General features: G+C 39.9%; 1 protein-coding gene across 7 annotated transcripts; it reads left to right on the plus strand.

The window, feature by feature from the left end:
• LOC130437589 (polycystic kidney disease protein 1-like 3) lies at positions 1-6,141 on the plus strand. 7 transcript variants are annotated; one of them, XM_056768954.1, is made up of 26 exons: positions 1-272; positions 852-939; positions 1,026-1,147; positions 1,322-1,436; positions 1,538-1,656; positions 1,957-2,071; positions 2,173-2,294; positions 2,442-2,556; positions 2,658-2,779; positions 2,911-2,986; positions 3,079-3,170; positions 3,271-3,406; positions 3,488-3,567; positions 3,701-3,806; positions 3,882-4,046; positions 4,116-4,216; positions 4,334-4,466; positions 4,556-4,595; positions 4,725-4,800; positions 4,891-4,982; positions 5,105-5,254; positions 5,326-5,417; positions 5,529-5,641; positions 5,738-5,812; positions 5,907-5,980; positions 6,053-6,141. In XM_056768954.1, exons 1-20 carry the CDS (start codon positions 125-127, stop codon positions 4,968-4,970), a joined length of 2,151 nt encoding a protein of 716 aa, XP_056624932.1. In that variant the 5' UTR covers positions 1-124; the 3' UTR covers positions 4,971-4,982; positions 5,105-5,254; positions 5,326-5,417; positions 5,529-5,641; positions 5,738-5,812; positions 5,907-5,980; positions 6,053-6,141. The 7 variants fall into 7 exon arrangements, with proteins under 7 accessions (XP_056624932.1, XP_056624928.1, XP_056624929.1 ...); XM_056768950.1 differs by having other exon boundaries at positions 5,108-5,254; XM_056768951.1 differs by having other exon boundaries at positions 5,108-5,254; positions 5,529-5,584.
• The last annotated feature ends 17,712 nt before the right edge of the window (positions 6,142-23,853 follow it).

Consider the following 23,853-nt stretch of genomic DNA (forward strand, 5'->3'; position numbering starts at 1 on the left):
TTGTAGTTCGCCGACCGCTGTGCAGGTTTTTAGCTTTTGAGAGAGAAAAACTTGATTGCGATTACTGTGATTTTGGGCGTTCTCAGTTGGTGTGTCTTCGCGCTTGGTCGGATTCTGACTGAACATGAGTCGATCAGCTTTCCACACCCCCGAAGAGGATTTTCCCTTCTCCGACTATCAGCCCATAACATCTTGGGCTGATTTAGTCGAAGAGTCCATCGAAGCTGAGGAGCCCGTCGTGACGTTTCCTTCATGGGCGAGATACGAGATACGTGAGTTTTTATATTTGTTTGTAGCTTTTGACTTACCCATGCTCTGTTATTTGTGACCCTGTCTGTTAAAACCAAACTAAAGTACGACGTTAATCATTCCTCTTAACGTAAAGCACATTCTGTGAATATATTATCGTGATATCTTCGTGATATAATAAAGCGTATCACAAGAGTAAAATAATTGACGTTAGCGCGGATACTAGCATGAATTTCACACACAAGGGTCACCATTGTCCAAACTTGATGAGGTTTATTGCAAAAAAACATTAAATGGTCCTAAAAATGTCACGCTTGCCTAATGAAATAGGAGAAAGTACAAAAATATTGCATTTGATTTATGGGATTTATCCGTATCCTTTCCTGTTTTGCTATTGTTCTTCTGGTATGTTTATCACATTTTTAATCAAATAATGGAAAACATAATGCTTTCCGTTTTGAAGGCATTCTCTATATTTTAACTCTCTATTTAAGACTGCATTCATGGAAAAATCTGATAAAAATTTAAAAACATTATTTTCTTTTTTTAAAGATATATGATGCATAAATTCTACATTTTTATTTACTCTGATTTGTTTTCAGCTTCATCTGCACAGAGGTTTATACTGAAGACTGTCTCCATCAATCAGATGTCTACACAGGCCCCAATCCCGGCAGCGTCTCCTCCTCGGTGAGTTTAACAAATTCTCTCGATTTATACACAGCAATCTAAGTCCTTCAATATCTGTGGTAACTTAAAATGAAAATGACTTTAAGTGGACATCGTTCGACTTTGACGAGGAAGCATCGGGCCTCCGCCAAAGAGATGTCCGGCTTATCTCCTTGTGCTTATATGGCTTTCAAGAACGTGAAGAGAAGGTGGTTGAAAAGTAGAAATAGTAAGTTTTCACATTCTTTTCCAGTCTGCTCAACACTATCAATGTGCTTTTATTTTTAACTGCTTTGAGCATCATACTTTTGGTAGCATGTTTGTTTTTATGATCTGTATTTAAAGATATCAATCATTGTTTGAACACCTGAGTCATTTTTCTACTATGATTTGTCCTCAACAGCTTCTTCACAGAGGCAGGAGAGTGGTAGACAACAGATGTCTCTTGAGCCCCCTGTTTCAACATCTACACAAAAGATGGTTACGGAGCCCTCTGTCCCGGCAGCGTCTCCTTCTCAGTGAGTTAAACAAATTCTCTCGATTTATACACAGCAATCTAAGTGGTTGAATGTCTGTGGTAACTTAATATGAAAATGACTTCATGTACTTGTATTTTAAGGGATCATCCTTCTTCTTCACTGCCGGAAGATCAGGCTTCAGATAGAGGGGTGTCCATAGCATCTCCTCAAGCTTCTGAGGCCTCCAAGAAACAAAAAAGAAGGAGGAAAAAGAAAAACAGTAAGTATCACATTCTTTTCAAATGTGCAATCTTACTTATAGTAGCATGTTTTTTAGAGGGTTAGTTAAATGTAGATTAAATGTTCAACTTGTTTTTATGGATCTGTACACGTGTGTTTCATATCTACTCTTGCTGGTTGCTGGTTCGATCCCAGCAGCCACATCAAGTGTGTCCTTGAGCAAGACACTTTACTCCATGTTGCTCCAGGGGGATCGATCTCTGTAATAAGTGCACTGTAAGTCGCTTTGGATAAAAGCGTCTGCCAAATGACTAAATGTACTCTGATCTGTTCTCAACAGCTTCTTCACAGAGGCAGGAGAGTGGTAGACAACAGATGTCCCTTGAGCCCCCTGTTTTGACATCTACACAAAAGATGGTTATGGAGCCCTTTGTCCCGGCAGCGTCTCCTTCTCAGTGAGTTAAACAAATTCTCTCGATTTATTCACAGCAATCTAAGTGGTTGAATGTCTGTGGTAACTTAAAATGAAAATGAATTCAAGTACTTGTATTTTAAGGGATCATCCTTCTTCTTCACTGCCGGAAGATCAGGCCTCCGATAGAGAGGTGTCCATAGCAGCTCCTCAAGCTTCTGTGGCCTCCAAGAAACAAAACAGAAGAAGGAGGAAAAAGAAAAATAGTAAGTATCACATTCTTTTCAAATGTGCAATCTTACTTATGGTAGCATGTTTTTTAGTGGGTTAGTTAAATGTAGATTAAATGTTTAACTTGTTTTTATGGATCTGTACACGTGTGTCTCATATCTACTCTGATCTGTTCTCAACAGCTTCTTCACAGAGGCAGGAGAGTGGTAGACAACAGATGTCCCTTGAGCCCCCTGTTTCAACATCTACACAAAAGATGGTTACGGAGCCCTCTGTCCCGGCAGCGTCTCCTTTTCAGTGAGTTAAACAAATTCTCTCGATTTATACACAGCAATCTAAGTGGTTGAATGTCTGTGGTAACATAAAATGAAAATGACTTCAAGTACTTGTATTTTAAGGGATCATCCTTCTTCTTCACTGCCGGAAGATCAGGCTTCAGATAGAGAGGTGTCCATAGCATCTCCTCAAGCTTCTGAGGCCTCCAAGAAAAAAAAAAGAAGGAGGAGGAAAAAGAAAAATAGTAAGTATCACATTCTTTTCAAATGTCCAATCTTACTTATGGTAGAATGTTTCTCAGTGGGTTAGTTAAATGTAAACAAATGTTCAACTTGATATTTATGTCTCATATCCACTCTGATCTGTTCTCAACAGTTGCTTCACAAATGCTGGAGAATGAGGGACAGGAGATATCCACAGAGCTGCCCGTCCCAGCAGTGTCTCCTCCTCAGTGAGTTCTCTATAAAAATCTCTTGATTTATACAAAGTAATCTAAGAGTTTAAATGTTTGCAGAAACAATACTTACAGTGCTTGTATTTTAGGCAGGAGAGTCTTACAGAGAGTCTGGATGATCCAAATCCAGACGAATCTGAGTCCCAGCTTCCTCCAGCAGCTGCTATGGATCCTGCATCAGGTAAAGTAATTTGTATATAATTTGTTATAACATCTGACAAAAATGATCATGTTTTTTTATTTTTCAAAACTTTGAATTTTGTTTTCTGATTTATTTTTAGCAGATATTCCAGAAAGCCAGGAAGAGAACAGCACACTGGAGACTGAGACCACAGTTGATGATATGTGCAAGATGCTGAATGGACTCCATGTGTCCACAGAGCTCACAGGCTTACCTACACCACCTGCTGTACCTCAGTGAGTCAAACATAAAATTGTCTCTGTGTATAAATGCTTCAATGTTTGCTGAAATGGTACTTACAGTACTTCTCTTCATAGTTTTAGGCATTATCCTCCTGCCTCCATCTCCGCTATGACGCGTCCCTCCACATTAAGTTTTATATTGCATCCAACATTTGGTAAGTCTGTACACATTGTTCTATCTGACAGCCGCTTCAGTGATCTTTTATTGTTTAAAACTGTTTTATAATCCTAGTTTTTAATATTTATCCTTTAAACATGATTTTTAAATCTACTCTGATTTGTTCTCAGTTTTTACACCGAGTCAGCAGACTGACACTAGTCCGATGACTGGACAAGAAATGTCTGTGAAGCCCCAAGTGACAGCAGACACCAGAGCATCACCTTCTCCACCTCAGTGAGTTGAACAAATTCTTTTGAACTATACACAGCAATCTTAAAACTCCAAATAACCAAGTAGCTGTATTTTTAGAAAACCTGCCTTGAAGCTGGAGAATGATGCTTCATCCGGAGATGTCTCTAAACAATCTCCTGGGGTTGCTAAGCTCTCCAAGAAGAAAGCTTCCATACAAAGGCAGGAGAATGATGGACAGGAAATGTCCACAGAGTCGCCCGTCCCGGCAGCGTCTCCAACTCAGTGAGTTGAACAAATTCTCTTGCTTTATACACAACAATCTAAGATTTTGAATGTTTTTAAAAACAATAGTGTTTTTAGGCAGACGAGTCTTACAGAACAACTCGATGGTCCAAACTCAGCCGAATTTGGGCCCCAGTTACCTCCAGAAGCTACTGTTGATCCAACAACAGGTAAGAGGAAATATCATTTGTATTATGTTACATGTGACCAAACCTATCAATGTACAATACCAATTTTGGATTTATCAATCAATGGATGAAAAGTTTTGTTTTCTGAATTGTTTTTAGCGGATCTTCCAGAGTGCGTGTATGAGAGCAGCATACTGGACTCTGATACCACCATTGAAGATGTATGCAGGCTGGATGAATTCCAACTTTCAACAAAGCCCCCAGCTCTACCTACACCACCTGCTGTACCTCAGTGAGTTAAACAAAAAATATTTTCTCAATATATAAATGCTTGCATCTTTGCAGAAATTATACTTACAGTGCTTCTCTTTGTATTTTTAGGCATAATCCTCCTGCCTCGAGCTTCCCTACGAAGTGTAACGTGAGCCCTCGTCCTAATGCATCCACATGTGTTTTTATATTACCTTCAAGATTTGTTAAATTATTGTTTGATGCTCTTTAAAAATCTTAGTCATTTGAACCTGTATGTAATTTATCTTTCCCTGAACAGTTTTTTAACAAAATCAGACAATGGGTGGACAGGAAAAGTCAACAGACCCCCCTCCTACAGCAGCTTCTCAATTTCAGTGAGTTTGACCAATTCTCTTGATTTTTACAGAGCAATCTATGTGCTTAAATGTTTGCAGAAACAATTCTTACAGTGCTTTTATTTTTAGGCTGGAGAGTCTTACATGTAGTCTGGATGATTCAAGTTCAGCCAAATTTGAATCCCAGCTTCCTCCAGCAGCTGCTGTGAATCCATCAACAGGTATCAATAATTGTATGATCTGACCAAAACTATCAATGCCCTTTTATTGTTCAAAACTGTTTTAACTCAGTTTTTATATCAATCACTGGATGAACAGGTTTTGATTTCTGATTTGTTCTAAGCAGCTTTATCAGAGAGCCAGGAGAGCACTGACACCAATATTGAAGATATTTGCAAGGTGCCGAATGGACTCTAAAAAAAAAAAGAAAATCAGACAACATGTGCACAATAAAGTAAACCTACTCCCCTGCCACAGCCGCTTCTCCACCTCTGTGAGTTTTGACAAGTAATCTAAGTGCTGAAATGTTTGCAGGAACAATTCTTACAGTGCTTGTATTTTTAGGCTGGAGAGTCTTACATGTAGTCTGGATGATTCAAATTCAGCCAAATTTGAATCCCAGCTTCCTCCAGCAGCTGCTGTGGATCCAACAACAGGTAACAATAATTGTATGATTTGACCAAAACTACCAATGCCTTTTTATTGTTCAAAACAATTTTTATGTCAATCACTGGATGAACAAGTTCTGATTTCTGATTTGTTCCTAGCATCTTTATCAGAGAGCCAGGAGAGCACTGACACCAATATTGAAGATATTTGCAAGGTGCCGAATGGACTCTATGTGTCTACAAAACCCCCAGCCTCACCTACACAGCCTGTTGTAAATCAGAGAGTCACACCAAAAAATTGTCTCGATGTATAAGTGCTTGAATCCTTGCAGAAATGGTACTAACAGTACTTCTCTTTATATTTGTAGGCATAATCCTCCTTGCCTCAAGCCTCTATATGACACACCCCTCCACATTTGCTTTTATATCACCTCCAACATTTGGTAAGATATTGTTTAATGCGCTTTAAAAATCGTAGTTTTTTAAATCAATGATTTGAACATGTGTCATTTAACTACTTTGATTTGTTCTCAACAGTTTTGCAAAAAATTCGACAACGTGTGCACAAGAAAGTAAACCTACTCCACTGCCACAGCCGCTTCTCCACCTCTGTGAGTTTTGACAAGTAATCTAAGTGCTGAAATGTTTGCAGAAAACAATTCTTACAGTGCTTGTATTTTTAGGCTGGAGAGTCTTACAAATAGTCTGGATGATTCAAATTCAGCCAAATTTGAATCCCAGCTTCCTCCAGCAGCTGCTGTGGATCCAACAACAGGTAACAATAATTGTATGATTTGACCAAAACTACCAATGCCTTTTTATTGTTCAAAACATTTTTATGTCACTGGATGAACAAGTTCTGATTTGTTCCTAGCATCTTTATCAGAGAGCCAGGAGAGCACTGACACCAATATTGAAGATATTTGCAAGTTGCTGAATGTGTCCACAGAACCTCCAGCCTCACCTACACAGCCTGTTGTACCTCAGTGAGTCAAACCAAAAAATTGTCTCGATGTATAAGTGCTTAAATCTTTGCAGAAATTGTATTTTCAGTGCTTTTATTTTTGGCAGGAGAGTCTTACAAATAATAAATAAAAGTTATTACAATTTGTTCTGTCTGACCAGCAGTATGATTGCTTTTTTATTATTTCAAACTGTTTTAGAATCTTTGTTTGTAATGGTAGTGGTATGAGACCTCTAAACATTAATAGCCTCAATCTTTAAATGTAATGTATATTTTATTGTACTAAATCTCTGGTGTTTTTGTATTTGCAGCTAAATCACAGAGGCGCAGCTGAAACACAGCCATCGGACAGCAGTTAACCAGCAGCAAGAAAATATGGTTCCAATGGGTACTTATAAAAAACAGAAATAAATCATTTCTGTCAAATCAAATGCTCACTAGAATCTAAAGCGTCCAGTTTCCTACATTATCAAAAAACGTTAAGCAAAGTAACAGTGCACCACAATGAGACTTTAAAGAGTTTGCGGACTATAAAGTGCAACATTTTCGTATGCGTTTTTTACATATTTGGCTCTCGTTTGTACAGTGTCTGAATTTATTGAAAAAAGCTGTTCAAAAGGCCTGCAACGGATGCGAAAAACGCAGAAAATCGAACCCGGTGCAAATACTTTTATGACGAATGAAAATATCAGAGGCAGTGTGTAAATGTGATTGACTAAATCTGAGTTCGTATTTATTTTTTAACATGCTGGAAGTTTGGATGCAAATTTCGGACTTAATGTGCAATGGGCTTTACAGTCAGGATAATTGTTTAGAGTCTTATTTGTTGAATAGCTTTACATCCATATTTATGTTTTGGGACTAGATTATATTCTTTGCCTCGTCTTTTGTACGATTTGTCTAGCTGAGGTCTTCTTATATTCTACCTTTTGTCGATCAAGATAAAGCCATTATGGTTACCAAGGTTATTTTTGGTCAACTTATATTTTTAACTTTAAAAGCTTTTCTTTTCATTGAAATAAATTAAGTTTTTCCAAACAATTTTAGCTCAATATTTATTTTGAGGAAACAACAATTTTAAAGAACAAAAAGATTAATTATAATCAAAAACTTAACTAAAAATGTAATAATTAATTATAATTATAGCAACATAAAAATTTTACAAATTAATTTTAAAATGACAGAAGCATATACCACAATTGCCAAAACTGTTACTTAAATTACCATAATCTAAAAATAAAAGCTAATTTAAAATACTACTAAAAATAAAATACTATAATAACTAATAGTTAAAAACATAATATGGTTCGGATAAATTTCGACTCATCGCCACCCTTTCCCTAACATCCTTTGTTGTAATTATCGTCTTTCAATGCGTCTCAGGATTTATGTCTTTCTCAAATCACTGCTCTAGAACTCCACAATCCAGTGTATTTGTGCTGCTCGTATCTTACTTTTTTTTTTAAATGCTATTTCAAAAAGATCCGGGCAAGCCAAACTTTTCTTGGGAAGATCATTTTGGTTTGCTGCACCGAACTAGTTTGTTTTGACTAGATTTTGTTCAAAATTACAGAACACTAGTTCGTTCTTCAATTTCGTCCAAATATACCAAGGCCTTCAGAACGACAACCAACCAACCAACCGTCTTTTATAATGTAATGTGATTTGAAAGTCTCTTCTAGAAGGATTTACCCTATAGATCTTGTCATTTTCACGAATAGACTTGAAAACTATGTTGCCAATTGTGGCTCTCCTTTTTTTGACAAGTGGTTGATATCCTTAGGACAACATCATGTTGACCCTGGCACAACATTTAAATCAACCAATCAGATTTCAGAAATACTGTAAATTTACAGTTTAGTTTAAATTTAATCTTACAACCAGGATAACGTCCTTCTAGACCCTTGTTCCCTTTCTGTCGGTATCTCGACTTTGTGTCGAGCCGACAGATGGGGTTCGCCCTTGAGAACCAATCAACTCTGATAGAAAAGGCCAATGAAATTTGGCGAATGAAATTTGCATGCCGGTCTCCGCCCCCGGATATCCGATATAAAAGGAAGGCGTGCAAAATTCATTTACCCATTTTTCTTCAGAGCCTTCGCTCATGACTACGAACAAGACGAATTCAACAAATTCTTCTCCAACCTGCAGCGACCTTCCCCTGGGCGTCTCGGTGGTTCCAGAGGTGTTAGAGATATTTTCCAAAAGGTCCTTTTCAGGACTGAGCATTCTCCAGCGCATGTCCCGCTGTTCTCTTAGGTGTGGTACCATCGTCAAGTAGGGGATGGACATGATAGCTGCGTCAAGTGTCTGGGTGTCCATCACGCTGAGGTAGCTTTCGTTGACACATCTTGCCTGCACTGCGGACAGATGGTCATACAGAAGATGCGGTCACAGGAACTACCCACTATTTCGTCTGCTACCCGTGCCGCGACGTCAGTGGCTAAGGCCCCGATGTCCGCCAGTGCTAGCGGTGTTAGTGACGTGGGGACCTCTACTAACGTAAACCCGCCAGCCAAGTGCTCACGGGCAGCTCGCACCCCGACTCGTTCTTTTGACTGTCCCCAACCGGCGGTGGCAAACCATCCGGATCCTCAGGCACACACTCGGAAACGATGTGTGACGTAGATGAGATGTTGCTCGCAGAATCTAAAAGGAGACTAGCTGTCATCCGACCCTGAAGACTCCGAGCCCCCCCCCCCCAGGGGGGTCGAGCTCAGGAGGAAGCAGAGGTGATGTCAGCCATGCTAACCCAGGCAGCCGCGAGTATTGGGTTGCAGTGTATGCCACTGCATCCTCCCCAACGCTCGCGGCTGGATACGTGGTTCCTAGGGTCGAAGCGCGGTGTAAAACGAACCCCAGTTGTCAAAGGCTACGTCGAGATCCCCCAGGTGGAGATCCACCTGTGCCCGCAGACGGCTGCCACCTGGGAGAATCAGCCACGCCTACCGTCCAAGGCGTCTAGGACTTCGGCATTACTGGTGTCGAAGGCTTGGGCTGCCGCGGGCCAGGCTGCCTCCTTTCTCCACGCCATGACCATCCTGCAGGTCCACCTGGCCAAGACGTGGAGAGAGCTCCACGAGGGTAAGGCCGACCCGGGTATAATGCAGGATCTCTGACCTGGGTTCGTCCGACCCAGGGCCCGAGCCGCCACCTTGGTCGCCCTTAGAGCGGGAAGGGCACGTTCTGGCATCCTAGACCTCTGTAACCTCCATGTCTGGTCTCTAGACGGGACGAGAAGATCCTGAGTAGGCTACTCCCCCTCTGTGGCGGAGACCATCACCCAGGCTAGGGCCCCATCTACTTGGCGGTATACGCCTCTAGATGGCCCCTCTTCTCGTCCTGGTGTCTCTCTTAACGAGAAGACCCACTGAGGTGCTCAATCAGGATCGTGTTGTCCTTCTTAAGAGACTGGAGACTAACATCTCCCCTCTACATTTAATGTTTATGTAGTCGCTGTCGCCACTCATCACGACTAAGTTAATGGAAAGTTTCTAGAGCAGCACGACCTGGTCACCAGGTTCCTGAGGGGCGCGAGAATGCGGAATCCACCTCGTCTCCGCTCCATACCCTCTTGGGACCCTAACGTGGTCCTGGTGGGCCTCTCTGGGCCCCCTATAGCCCCTCGGAGGTTCCGATCTTCCTCACCTTTCGAGTAAGACGGCCCTCCTGATGGCACTCACTTCCTTCAAGAGGGTAGGGGACCTTCAAGCATTCTCCGTGTCCTCGGATTGCCTTGAATTCGGCCCTGGTAACTCTCACATTATCTTGAGACCCAGGCCCGGCGGCGTGCCCAAAGTTCCCACAACTCCCTTACGGGACAAAGTGGTGAGCTTGCAGGCGCTCCCCATCGGGGAGGAAGACCCAACCCCATCCGCTTTGTGTCCAGTACACGCACTGCGCCTCTACTTGGACCACACGCAGAGCTTCAGGAGTTCTTACCAGCTCTTTGTCTGTTTTGGGGGATAGCAGTGAGGGAAGGCTGTCCCCAAGCAGAGACTGGCGCACTGGATCGTGGATGCTGTCACATGATCTCCCATGCCCTTTGGCAGTGCTGGCTCACTCCACACGGGGTATAGCCACCACCTGGGCACTGGCTAGAGGCGCCTCTCTGGCAGACATTTGTAGAGCTGCGGGTTGGGCTATGCCCAACACCTTCGCAAGGTTTCACAAACTTCGTGTAAACCCGGTGTCAGCCCATGTCCTGCGTGGCGACATCTCCCCCAAGGCGAGACCATACCTATATCCACTGTATTCCTCCCCTCGGGTAGAAAGTGGCCTCTGCAGCGCATCCCTAATTAAGGAAGTCGCGTTCACCCGGTGTTAACCGAATCCGGAAGGCCTCTCGCCAGTAGAGTGCCGTGAAAGGTTACCGGTCAGGGCTGTACCCATCTTTCTCCAAGAATTCAGTGGGAACCCCCGACCATCACACTGGAAGGTTACAGGTTCGCGAAAGCCTCGTACTGCACGCCCAGTGTTTGTGACAGCGTTGTTGGGTTTCCATAGGAACCCCATCTGTCGGCTCGACACAACGCCAAGAGACCGGCAGAAAGGGAACGTCTTGGTTACGTCTGTAACCTCAGTTCCCTGATGGAGGGAACAAGACGTTGTGTCCCTTATGCCACAACACGTAGTGTCCTCTGCTGTAGTCTTGAGAGGCTCTCAGGCTCTTCAGAACATAAGCTAAATGAGTGCTGCACGCCGTCTTCCTTTTATACCGGCGGAGACGGAAATTTCATTCGCCAAATTTCTTTGGCCTTTTCTATAGTAGTCAGAGTTGAATGGTTCTCAAGACGTAACAAGACGTTTTTCCACGTATCATTTTTTCCTCTGATTTTAGGGATAAGTTATGGTTAGGGTTGGGGTTTGGTGTGGGTTTAGGTTTTATTTATAAAAATGTTGTCATTAGGTCAACAAAATATGTTGTCCTCAGGACATCAACGACTTGGCAAAATCAGGTCGAGCAGCCATTTGTGGGCAGTAAACTAACTGCCTAAACGTGTTTATGCCGCTTTCTGACCGCAACCAAACACAAACATATTATATTGTATAATTTTTTGACATATGTGAGTTGACTGTACGCTAATAAATTTGTCTTGTTTCCATGTCTCATCCTCGGGACGGCTGAGTCTGACCGACCCAGCTCCAGTTTGGCTGAATGCTCATCCCAGATCCGGTTCAGCAAGATTGTCAGCCCACATCACCCAGAAGGTAATGGAGGTCTAAAAAAATCTTTATGTATTTACTGTTTCTCTGTTTAAATGTTTTGTGTAAATCTGCTTTGCAAAAATGCACATTGTGAAAGTGCTGATGGAAAAATTGACTGGTAGGTGGCTATTTTTTAACACTTGGAAAATGATTGACAGGAGGAACAGGTGGTCACCATAGGTAAAAAAAATCTATAAGAGTAACATGTATTAAAGATTTGCTTATGATAAACAATATCCACCCTAGACATGTAATTGTTTAGGTTTACGATTACAAGCATCCCCTTTGATAACATTTATACGTGTCACAAGTGTTCTGATGTGAGACTGGTCATTAATAAAGTATGTGTTTGTGATATCTTCATACATGTTGTCTTTTTTTAGTCTCGTGTCATGTTTAAAAAAAGAGTCCTTGTGGTTGATTTTGAAAACCTTGACTTCACATGCACCGAGCTTTCTCTTATATTCAGTTGGGACAACTACAGTAATCCAAAATAACTTTTTATTGATGCCGTTACCTAAAGGATTTAAACATTAATCCAACTCAAAGATTACTCTGGTATAAACAAAATATGAATATAGAAAAACTCAAAATGGTTTGTTCTTAAAGACTGACAAGGAAATGTTTTCAACATTTTTGTTTATGGTTATTGTTGTAAGAATAGGAAAGTAGAGCAAGACTTCACAAAATGTCTTTGTGTGTTTGACATCGCCAAGCATTCTGTGTAAAACATATTTTTAGATGTGGTCGCATATGAACCAGAGTAACTTAAAAGTTATGGACTGTCATCTAACTCTTTTATTGAAGAGCAACAACTATTTGTAATGCATCATCCTCTGGATGTTTTTAGAGGAACGTCACTTCATTTGACGTAACATGATCCTGATGAGTCAATTTAGGCTTTTAACCCACCTCCAAAGGTGGTTATAAACCAAACTAATGATGTTTGTTTGAAAATGTTAAAATGCAGAAAGGCTTGTGTGATTGTGTTAGGGGATAGAAAAACAGTTTTTACAATATAAAAGTAATTCTGTCAATTTTATGTCCCCATAAAACATGAAAACCCAACCTGTGTGCATGTGTGTGGGGTTATCATTTTCAATGTTAACCATTTTAAATTGATATTTATCTCAGCAATACAAATAATTCATGCTGCTTATATTAAACATAGAATACCATTATTTGTTTATCTTTTAATTTTTCACTGATAGACACTCACTTTGTTTTAGCTGGAAAATATTGAGTCATACACTGAAAATACGTGCACCATGTGAACAATCCATCTCATATGTTGTTTTTATATTCAGATTCATTCTTTCTGTCAGTTTTATGGTATTTATTTATGTTAATTAAATATTAATATGTATTTTTAATGACAACTATGACATTATATTACAAATGATTAAACCAAATTGAATATTTGTAACATGTGAACGTCGTTTCTTGCCTTACAACCGAAAGTAAACAGCTTTTCACCATGGAAGGTCTGCAGTCTATGAAAATGGGCCAACAAAAAAATTCTAATTCACATTTCATCTCCATTTTTTTCTCCAGTTTTTTTCTGTGTAATATGTGGATTCCGCCAAGCATTAGACTGATGGCATATAACTCAAAATCTTCAGCAGTCACCACAAACTCTAAACCATTCAAATGTAGGTATTAATGCACATGTCGTCTTCTCTGGTTAATGAGGGAAGTCATAGTGACTTAGTTCACTTTGTGTAACAAATCCTGAAAGTATTGCCTTTAAGTCATGTTTATTCAAACTAAATTAGCAGTCTCATCTTAATAGGGTTTTGATTTGCAGGCCAGAAGATCTTTCAGACATGCAAAGAGAAAATTGTCTGTGACGGCTGGGTAGAGGTCACGTTATGCTTGAGTGACCGGACATCAGTGCCTGTTTAAAGGCCTGCTTGCCTAAAAGTTCACTTCAAGTTTATATGTGTTATTTTCCAAACAGTTCACAGATGATACTAGCAATGAAAACATCTTGCCATGCAGGCCATGCAGATGAATGTATATTCACAGATGTAATTCATGTGGGTGGATTTCTCTCCAAGTCCCTTTCTGGTGTGCTGCTTCTTATTGATACTTAGCTTTATATAGAGCTTCAAGGTTGCTTTGCAGTTCACAAAATAATATTCCTCATAGAAGGTTTGTAAGTGATCGTAGTGCACAACTCTTTTGGCTATAAATTTTGAAATTAAAATCATTGCAGTGAAATGTCTTGCCCCATAGATTTCAGTTTCAAATGCATTATATACACACAGCTAAGTTGTTTTAGAACTGGTATAGAACCCCGAACATTCCGGTTAAATGGCCTTTAGAGTGAAACTTCCATTTTCTTCCATTATGTTCTCTGAACACGCTGCTGAACGGTCAAACCACGTAGTCTCGATTCAATCCATGTCGATTTGGTGCGTGTTCCTTTCTGTATTTCTCAGCCAATCTTTTCAGTGCGGCGCACAACAAGAGGAAAAGACAAAAAATATATATTTTGAGACAGGGTTGTGAGTGTGACTGGATTTCATTCATGTGAGGACTCCCTGCTGATAGCTGCTGTGGCCTGGAAACGCTATGCTGCGAATGGACAGATAAAGGCTTTTGTTTACGTTATGGACTGTGAGTTAGCACTGGACGTCCATAGGGTGATGGTGTGGACCGGAGGTCCAAGCAAGGCAATGCAAGTTTATTTATATAGCACATTTCATACAAAAGTGCAATTCAAAGTGCTTTACATAAAATGATTGACAGAAATGAATAAGTCTTATCTTTAAAAGGCAAATGATTTAAGATCACAAAAACTTTAGATTTAAAGAAACAATAAAACAGCAATTAAGTTGATAAAAAATGTGACTGTATATATAAAAAGAATAAGAGCAAATAAAAATAAATTAGAAATAGAAGTGCAGTTGATGTAAAGCAGCACAGTGCTCAGGTTGTGAATGCACAGCTAAACAAGTGTGTTTTTAATCTGGATTTAAAAGTAGCTACTGTTGGTGAATGTCTGATGTCTTCTGGAAGCAGATTCCAGCTACGGGTGGCGTAATGACTAAACGCTGACTCGCCCTGTTTTGATTGAACCCTTGTTTTCTCTAACTGACTTGATACTGATGATCTGAGAAATCTGATTGGTTTATATTCAATGAGCATATCTGAGATGTATTTAGGTCCTAGACCATTAAGCGATTTATAGACAATTAATAATACTTTGAAGTTGATTCTAGAAGTAACTGGTAACCAGTGTAAGGACCTGAGGATTGGAGTGATATGCTCAGATTTTTTGGTTCTGGGCAGAATCCTGGCAGCAGCGTTCTGTATGAGCTGCAGCTGTCTGATGGTCTTTTTGGGAAGACCTGTAAGGAGTCCATTACAGTAATCCACCCTGCTGGTGATGAAAGCATGGGACTAGTTTCTCTAAATCTTTGCTTGAGACAAAACATCTGATTCTGGCTATGTTTCTGAGATGGTAGTACGCTGATTTGCTTATTGCTTTGACATGACTGCTGAAACTAAGGTCAGACTCCAAAATGACCCCAAGATTTTTTACCTTGCTTTGTGTCTTTAGACCTCTTAAGACAAGGTATGTGTTTACCTTGTTAGTTTCATCCTTGTTGCCAAAAACAATGACTTCAGTTTTGTTTTTATTTAACTGAAGGAAGTTTTGACACATCCAGCTGTTAATTTCATCAATGCATTGGCAAAGAGAGTCAATAGGCCTGTAGTCATTGGGTGAGAGGGCTAGGTAGATCTGAGTGTTGTCTGCATAGCTGTGGTAGGCAATTTGGTACTTTTTCATTATTTGGCTAAGTGGGAGCATATACAAATTGAAGAGGAGCGGAGCAAGAATTGAGCCCTGTGGAACACCGCAAGTCATGGGTGTCCAGTCAGATTTATGGTTGCCTATATTCACATAGTAACCTCTCCCTTGAAGGTATGACCCAAACCATTTAAGTACCAATCCAGAAAGCCCTACCCAGCTTTCCAGTCTATTTAGGAGTATGGTGTGATCTACCGTGTCAAAAGCAGCACTGAGATCTAGTAAAACCAGAACTGATATTTTGCCTGAATCAGAATTCAATCGAATATCATTAATTATCTTTATGAGCACTGTCTCTGTGCTATGATGCTGACGGAAACCAGACTGGTAATTGTCCAGGTAGCCATTTGAGTTCAAGAATTTGGTCAGCTGATTGAAGACAACCTTTTCTATGATCTTGCCTATAAAAGGAAGATTTGATATTGGTCTGTAGTTAGACAGTAAGGTTTTGTCTAGATTGCCCTTTTTTAGAACAGGTTTGACAACTGCATTTTTAGGGACTCTGTGAAAGTTCCTGAGAGCAGTGAGGTATTAACTATTTTTAGGAGATCTGCTTCCAAACAGTTAAACACTCTTTTGAAAAAGGATGTGGGAAGTGTGTCAAGGCTGCATGTTGACTCCTTAAGATGCTGTACTGTTTCCTCCAGGGTTTTGAGATAAATTGTCTGAAATTCAGACAAAGTAACTAATTTCTGATCTACTGAGGTCACACTGACCTGACTGCCGCATGGAGCTTTGGCGATTTCCATTCTGATATTGCTGATCTTTTGAAGGGAAAAAGTTGCAAACTCATTGCATTTGTCATCAGACAGCATTTCTCTCGGAACTTGACTAGGGGGATTTGTTAGTCTCTCTACAGTTGCAAAAAGGGGTGAGTCTTTTTTATTTAGCAGTTTATAATGTTGGAGAAAAAGTTCTGTCTAGCTTTGCCTAAGTCAACATTGAAGGCATGCAGACTGTCTTTATAGATGTTATAGTGAACTTCAAGTTTGGTTTTTCGCCACATACGCTCAGCTATTCTGCATGTTCTTTACATGCTTTGTACTGCTGGTGTGTTTCTCCAGGGTGCTTCACACCTGCCAGTTTTCGCCTTGACCTTTACTGGAGCAATGGCATCGATAGCATTTTTAACTTTTGCATTAAAGCTATCAAGGAGAACATCCATAGAGTCTGCAGATATACTCGGTGACAAAGACATAGGATTCATAAATAGCTCAGTGGTGTTCTCATTTATGAATCTCTTTTTTATAGAGACAGGTCTGTCTTCAGAGGCAGGACTGATTGATATATCAAAGAAAATACAGAAATGATCAGACAGTGCCACATCTCTAATAATAGTGGATGGAATGTTTAGACCTTTGCTAATGAGCAGATCCAGAGTGTGTCCACGATTGTGTGTGGGACCGTGCACATGCTGGATCAGATCAAAAGTGTTTAAAACATTTAAAAGTTCATTTGCAGTGTTGTTTTCTGTCTTGTCTACATGAATATTAAAATCTCCAGCAATAACAAAGCAGTCAAATTCTGAGGAAATAGCTGATAGCAGTTCTGAGAAATCATCAACAAAGTCTGGGGAGTATTTGGGAGGTCTGTAAATAATTGTAAACAGAATGCGTGGTGCACCTTTTAAAGCAATACTCAAGTATTCAAAGGACAGGTAGTCACCAAGTAGAACTTGCTTGCAGTCAAAGAGATCTTTAAATATAGCAGCTATTCCTCCACCTCTCCTTACAGCTCTGCAAACATTTATAAAGTAAAGTTTGGGGGGGCAGATTCATTTAGGATTGTAGCACTACAACCGTCATCTAACCAAGTTTCATTTAGAAACATGAAGTCCAGTTTGTTACTGGTGATGAGGTCATTGACCAAAAAGGATTTGTTTTTTAGTGAACGGATGTTTAAAAGTGCTAATTGAATAGTAACTGTTTTTAGTTTTTTACCCCTGTCATTCTCAGTGTGACGTCTAAAAGGTATTAGATTAGATAGCTTTGCCATACGACTAGAAAGGGCCTTAGTTTTGCCTCCACTTATCAGGACAGATATAGGGAAAACTAAAGGAACACTGGGTTCCCACTTGTTCAGTAATTATTTGAGATTGTTGCGGTTATCGTAGCAGGGACCCAATTCATATCAGCTACCAGTTACCAGGTCAGATATAAGGACAATCGTGGTCTTGCATTAGAAGGTTCATATCGGTGACACTTGCAACAATGATTTTCCTGTTACTTTCATCTTCCTCGCTTTCTTTCTGTTGCTTGTTTTTTCCATCATTGTGATAGTGTTATGCGAGGTTGTCAGGTAGGATCCATTCCAAATGCAAGCAGGTTTAATGTAAAGTTACATCCAGGGATAATAAAGCAGAGAACAAGGCACAATATACATTACTATACAACAATACAGGACAACTGACAAGAGAAACAGTAGGGCCTAAATTGGCAAACTTATCAGGGAAACAATACAACGGTGCAAATAATCACGGGGGGACAATAGACGCCTTTACTGTTAGCAAAGGTTTGTTTTCCTGTAGCTCAGTGATTATAGGTCAATTTCATGGGTTCGATCCCAGGGATTGCACATCCAAATGTATAGTATCATGCAATGTAAGTCACTTTGGATAAAAGCGTATGCCTAATTCATAAATGAAAACATTGTGATGCGTTTTTGTGGAGGAAGAAAGATCCCCCTGACTGCATTACTAACGCTAGGAAGCACGTTTGTTTGCTTGCTTTTCGACAATGAATTAAAGTGCTGTAATTACACATTAACTCAAAATTGACTTAACTTTACAAGGATAAATGTATCTTTGTGGTGGCATTGTTTTGTGTTTTTTGACATGACTAATGTTGCCTGCAAAGTTTTATTATTTTTTACATCATGTCAGTCTTTTCTAAACAGTGGTCATGCTTAAGAACAAACCTTTTCGTTTTCTTCATAATAATTTAGTTACACCAGAGTCATTTTTGTGTTGGATTAATGTTTAAATCAAAATCATCACTAAAATGTATATTTTAGGTTATTGTTTTTTGCAAGTAAAAGGCAAGCATTAGTGACTTGAATCTGATCCGGGCTTCAACCGGTAGCCTGTGGAGAGAGATAAAAAGTGGTGAAAGTCTTAGAGTATCTGATTTTAACAGTACTTGAGTATTTTACTCTTATAGCTTAAAGCAACACTACTCCTCAACACTTAACAAACAGTTGATTTGTGAGGAGAGCAATCGCATCAAACTGAACACCTCAAAATTGCAACGTCTATTACAAAAACCCAAGTCTCAGTTAAGCTCTATTGCTCATAAGGAAACCAATATCCTTCAAAAATCTCTATTCAGTTAAACGGATAAATTAAATAATGTTAAGTAAAATTACAAAAGTCAAAGCCTTTTTGGACTGGATGCTGGTTTTGACCTTATTGCCGGCTGCAGTCATGTCCTCTTCCCACATAAAACACCAGAGATGTCAACTAAACCGCATTCACATAAAGAAGCCATGTTGACAAGTTTCAGTAAGGGCAAAATGCACAACATATAGTACCTTCAGTGCCCTGTAAATGGCAATATTGATTCTTCTGTAGCAGAAACAAACTGCTGCAGAAAAAGTTAGGTGCCATGCAAAATGATATGTGTAATTACATTAGTCAACAAATGAAGTGGAGTACAGAGTACATATACTTATTAAAAATGTAGTAAAAGTGGCCAGTAGTCAAAAAGATACTGTAAGATTATTACTTTTTGTCCCCTTGTCTAGGTAATTATTTTCTAAGGTTGAAGAGTCGAGTCGACGGAACACACAGAGTTGCAGGCCTGGAGACCAAGTTTGACACAGACACAGAGTGCATTTCAATCAGTCCAATTTTATTGTATTAAAGGACTAGTATATATATGCATAAAACAGGAAGTAACATTCGGTCATGGAAAATCACCAGACCTCGGACTATATTATTTTGTCAAGACAGCATATATTCTAGTTCCCTGTTATCCATCATCTCTAGAACATCCAAAGACAGTATGTCATTCTGAGTTTCATGTGACCAGATTCATGTCATCCAGTCCAGTCAGACATGTCTCTGGAGTTGTACTCAGCATGAGAAAGCTTATCTGTATGACTTCACAAATACTGTTAACATTTTATATATTGTTCACGTGGGTTATATCCTTGTTCTTAGACCTTCTTATAAGTACATATAAGGAAGCACAATGTTCTGAATATTCTGTTAACCAAGTACATATAAGGCAGCATGAGTTCTGCATATTCTGTTAACTAGGTCAGCACTTGAACTTAAGTAACGTTAGACATAATGCATGCACAATCATCATTGAAATACATTTCTCATAATATGAGTTGTGAACAATAATCATTGCAATACATTTCACACAATATGTATGGGACACAGGCAAAACCCAAATTCTCACAGATACAGTACAGTAGATAATTATATTTACTCCAATACTTTACACCACGAATATACATATACAAATTAACACCGTGTCTTCACCGGAGGCGACAGGCCCGAAGCAGGAACACTGCAACCTGCCTGTTCTAAATGGATTTGTCGCATCTCAACACGCCGTATCTAGTGTTGACGAAATTATAATGGGTTCTAATGCTGTTTTCAGGTGTCAATCGTGAGGTGGGACCGGGTTGAACCTGCACAGTTTTCGGTAAGTGGGACTTTCTGGATTGCAGATGGTGGGCTCTCCCTCTTCCTCATGGATATTTGCTCGATGGCTTTTGGTCGGGGTCACTGAGTGTAGCTATGACACGTCAGAGGGGATCTGGCCCCCCTCGCGGTCCGTGTATCATCTGATCATTTGATTATTCCATTCAATAGAACAAACGCGAAAAGAAAAAAAAGTGTCGATATTTCGTTTTTCTTTATGCACATTTTTTTGGGAAAACGATGTTTTTCTTCTTATTTTAGCTTGAAACGGGAAATCCAAAAAATAAATGAACCAAATCGAAGTAACCACCCGAATAACTGTTTTTTCATTTTTAGGTGATTTCGCAAGTCTTCTGCGCGCACGCTTTGCGCAATGCACAGCCGCCTACCGGGATCGGCTCTCACTAAATCCTTAGTGTTTCCAGTCTGACGTCATCACGCAACTCTGTTTTTTAGCAAGTTTAACAATCATATGTACTTTATATGTTTAGAGTTAGGTTAGGGTTAGGGTGAAGTACCGGGATCAAGTGCATTTACATATGCTTCTTTAGTACTTTTCACTCCCGTTAAAAGAGTCACACAGAGAGAGGAGGACATGAAGGTGGAAAATATCTCAAAAATATAATATTGGACAATGCCTAACGTTCACATACAATACTTTCCAGAGCTTATACAGTCGAAGTTTGTTAGCATTATTGCTTTTTATATGTGACATTTAAGTGAACAGTTAGCCACAGCAATTGCTAGCCGCAGCAAAGGTGTAAATCCATACATTACGGTTGTAATTTAGAAGTTATTTGATGCAAACTGCCCCTCCCCCCGTAACGTCACTCAACCGAATCCATTAGATTCCCCCAGCAAAAACTACAATTCTGCTATAGAATAATTCAAAACATTGTTCAGTTTGTGTGAGAACTGTGAGGTTTTTATGTAGTCATTGCATTACTACATTACATCAGTTTTACCTAAATGAACTTAGTAAACTGCCAAATGATTGCAGTCATATGCCTATCTAGGGAATAATTTCCTTTATGCAGATTTTGTTTGCATTAGGCTACTGTTTTGAGGTAACATGCCAGAGCCTGTATCGGCCCATAATAATGTTGCAGTGTTCCCCAGAGAGCATATGGACTCTTTTTCCGACATCTCGTGACATGTCACATTATTTATAAACATTTCATGAACATGAAACATGTAGATGTAAAGACATTGTAAATTATAACTGATGGATCGCATTTGTGAAGAGCGTGATGCCGCGCTCACATAACGCGCATGCGCAAAGCGTGCGCGCGCAGAAGTCCGTGCGAAATTACCCCAAAATGAAAAAACAGTAATTCGGGTCGTTATTTCGTTTTGTTTTGTGTATTTATTGGATTTCCCGTTTTAAGATGAAATTAGAAGAAAACCATCGTTTCTTTTAAAAAATTGTACATACAGGAAAACGGAAAAACGAAATGACTCTTTTTTTCTTTTCCCGTATGTTGTATTAAATGGAATAATCAAATGTTCAGAAGATACACGGACCCTTCGCGCTTAAAGGAAGAGAGAGCTTTTGAGTTGCCGAAAGAGGACTGAATTGGTGTCTTGATCGGAACGTATGCGAGTACATCAGCTCGATTTCACAGCCAGCTTTTCACCGACTTGATCGGATTCTGACTGATCATACAGGATGAGTCGATCAGCTTTCCACACCCCCGAAGCGGATTTTCCCTTCTCCGACTATCAGCCCATAACATCTTGGGCTGATTTAGTCGAAGAGGCCATCGAAGCTGAGGAGCCCGTCGTGACGTTACCTTCATGGGCGAACGTTATTTTGGATGTGAAGGATGAGGCCGAACATAAGATGCCTTCACCTTCCGTCGAGAGAGGAGAAAAGATACGTGAGTTTTTATATTTGTTTGTAGCTTTTGACTTACCCATGCTCTGTTATTTGTGACCCTGTCCGTTAAAACCAAACTAAAGTACGACGTAAATCATTCCTCTTAACGTAAAGCACATTCTGTGAATATATTATCGTGATATCTTCGTGATATAATAAAGCGTATCACAAGAGTAAAATAATTGACGTTAGCGCGGATACTAGCATGAATTTCACACACCATTGTCCAAACTTGATGACGTTTATTGCAAAAAACATTAAATGGTCCTAAAAATGTCACCCTTGCCTAATGAAATAGGAGAAAGTACAAAAATATTGCATGTGATTTATGGGATTTATCCGTATCCTTTCCGGTTTTGTTAATGTTCTTCTGGTATGTGTTATGTCTTTATGTAGACAAAAATCTTGAAATGTAAATCCTTCTTATAACTTTATTATGTCGCACTAACGGTCAGCATAACGTGCATGCACACGCTCAGTATTTCTTCTCACTCGTCTCTCCTTGCTTTACACATCTTTACAACTCAAGAAGCTTGAGTGCCATCTAATGGTGCAATAATGTAACAATACCACATATTCCCCTTTCACTTAAATGAATTCTTCTGTAACCAACACTAGACAAGAAATAGAATCAAGAACAGCAAATCTACCATGTATCAACAATTTCACCTATAAATGAATTACACTAAGCAACACATTAAATGAATGCAGAAGAGTATTTTAAAGAATAAGCAGTATGAACCAACTACTAAACTATTATTCAGTACATGACTTTATGTGAATAATTTATATATATATATAGTGCAAAAGTCCATGTTAAATTCTGTGACTAATAAACATAGTCCTTTAGCCAACCTGGCTCACGTCTTTGACGTTGCTCTCTTTGAACCAGCAACAGAATTTGACTTTTTAATGCGCACTTTATCTCCTTTTTGAAAAGAAAAATTACGCACTCGATGCTTGTGGTCAAAGCAAGATTTCATGACCTCCTGAATTGAAGAAACCCGCTGTTGCAGTTGTGTAGGCTCATGACCAGAAGGTGAAGATTTCAGGACATTGAGACGGCATTTTCCTTCCATGAAGTAATTCGAATGGAGAAACACTAGTCACCGTATGAGGTGTATCGCGATAAATCTGCAGGAAGTCAGTCGCTGTTGTTTTCCATGGTGCTGATTGAAGGACTGCTGATTGGATTGTACTCTTAAGAACTCTGTGAAAGCGTTCAATAGCACCATTTGCAGCAGGATGATACACTGAAGTGCGAATGTGCTTAATATCTCTCTCTTTCAGGAACGCAGCAAACTCAGGAGAAGTGAACTGAGGCCCATTATCGCTGACCAGAGTGGTTGGGTTGCCGTGTCTACTGAAGACAGAGGTAAGAAATGCTGTCACCTGTTTTGTTGCAACAGACGCAGTAAAGGCTACCTCAGGCCATTTACTTTAATAGTCAGTGTGTGTCAGAGCATATCGACAGTCCCAGACAGCAGTCTCGAAAGGGCCCACAATGTCAATCGCCAGTTTTTCCCACGGTGCAGAAGGTAAAGGAACAGGCTGGAGTGGAACAGCAGAGGCTTTCATAGTTTTATCCAGAGAAAGACATAATTGACACGCAGCAATTTTCTCAGTCACAAATGTGTCCATGTTTGGCCACCAATACATGTCACGCAGGCGTTGCTTTGTTCTCACAATTCCCTGATGACACTCATGTGCAATACAGAACAATGACTCACGCAGTTTCCCAGGCACTACCAATCGAGATCCTATAAATACAAAGTCAGCTTGGACACTGAACTCATGCCTGAGCTTGTAGTATGGACGAAGAACAGGATCCAAAGCAGCTGAAGATGGAGGCCATCCACTGACAATTTGTCAGCGCAGTGCAGAAAGTTCAGAACAGTGAGTAGAGGCAGCAGCAAACTCATCCTGGGAAATGGCAATCGGACCAGTGGACAGTAAAGC

Source organism: Triplophysa dalaica, chromosome 16 (genome assembly GCF_015846415.1).
Source record: "Triplophysa dalaica isolate WHDGS20190420 chromosome 16, ASM1584641v1, whole genome shotgun sequence".
Lineage (NCBI taxonomy): Eukaryota > Metazoa > Chordata > Actinopteri > Cypriniformes > Nemacheilidae > Triplophysa > Triplophysa dalaica.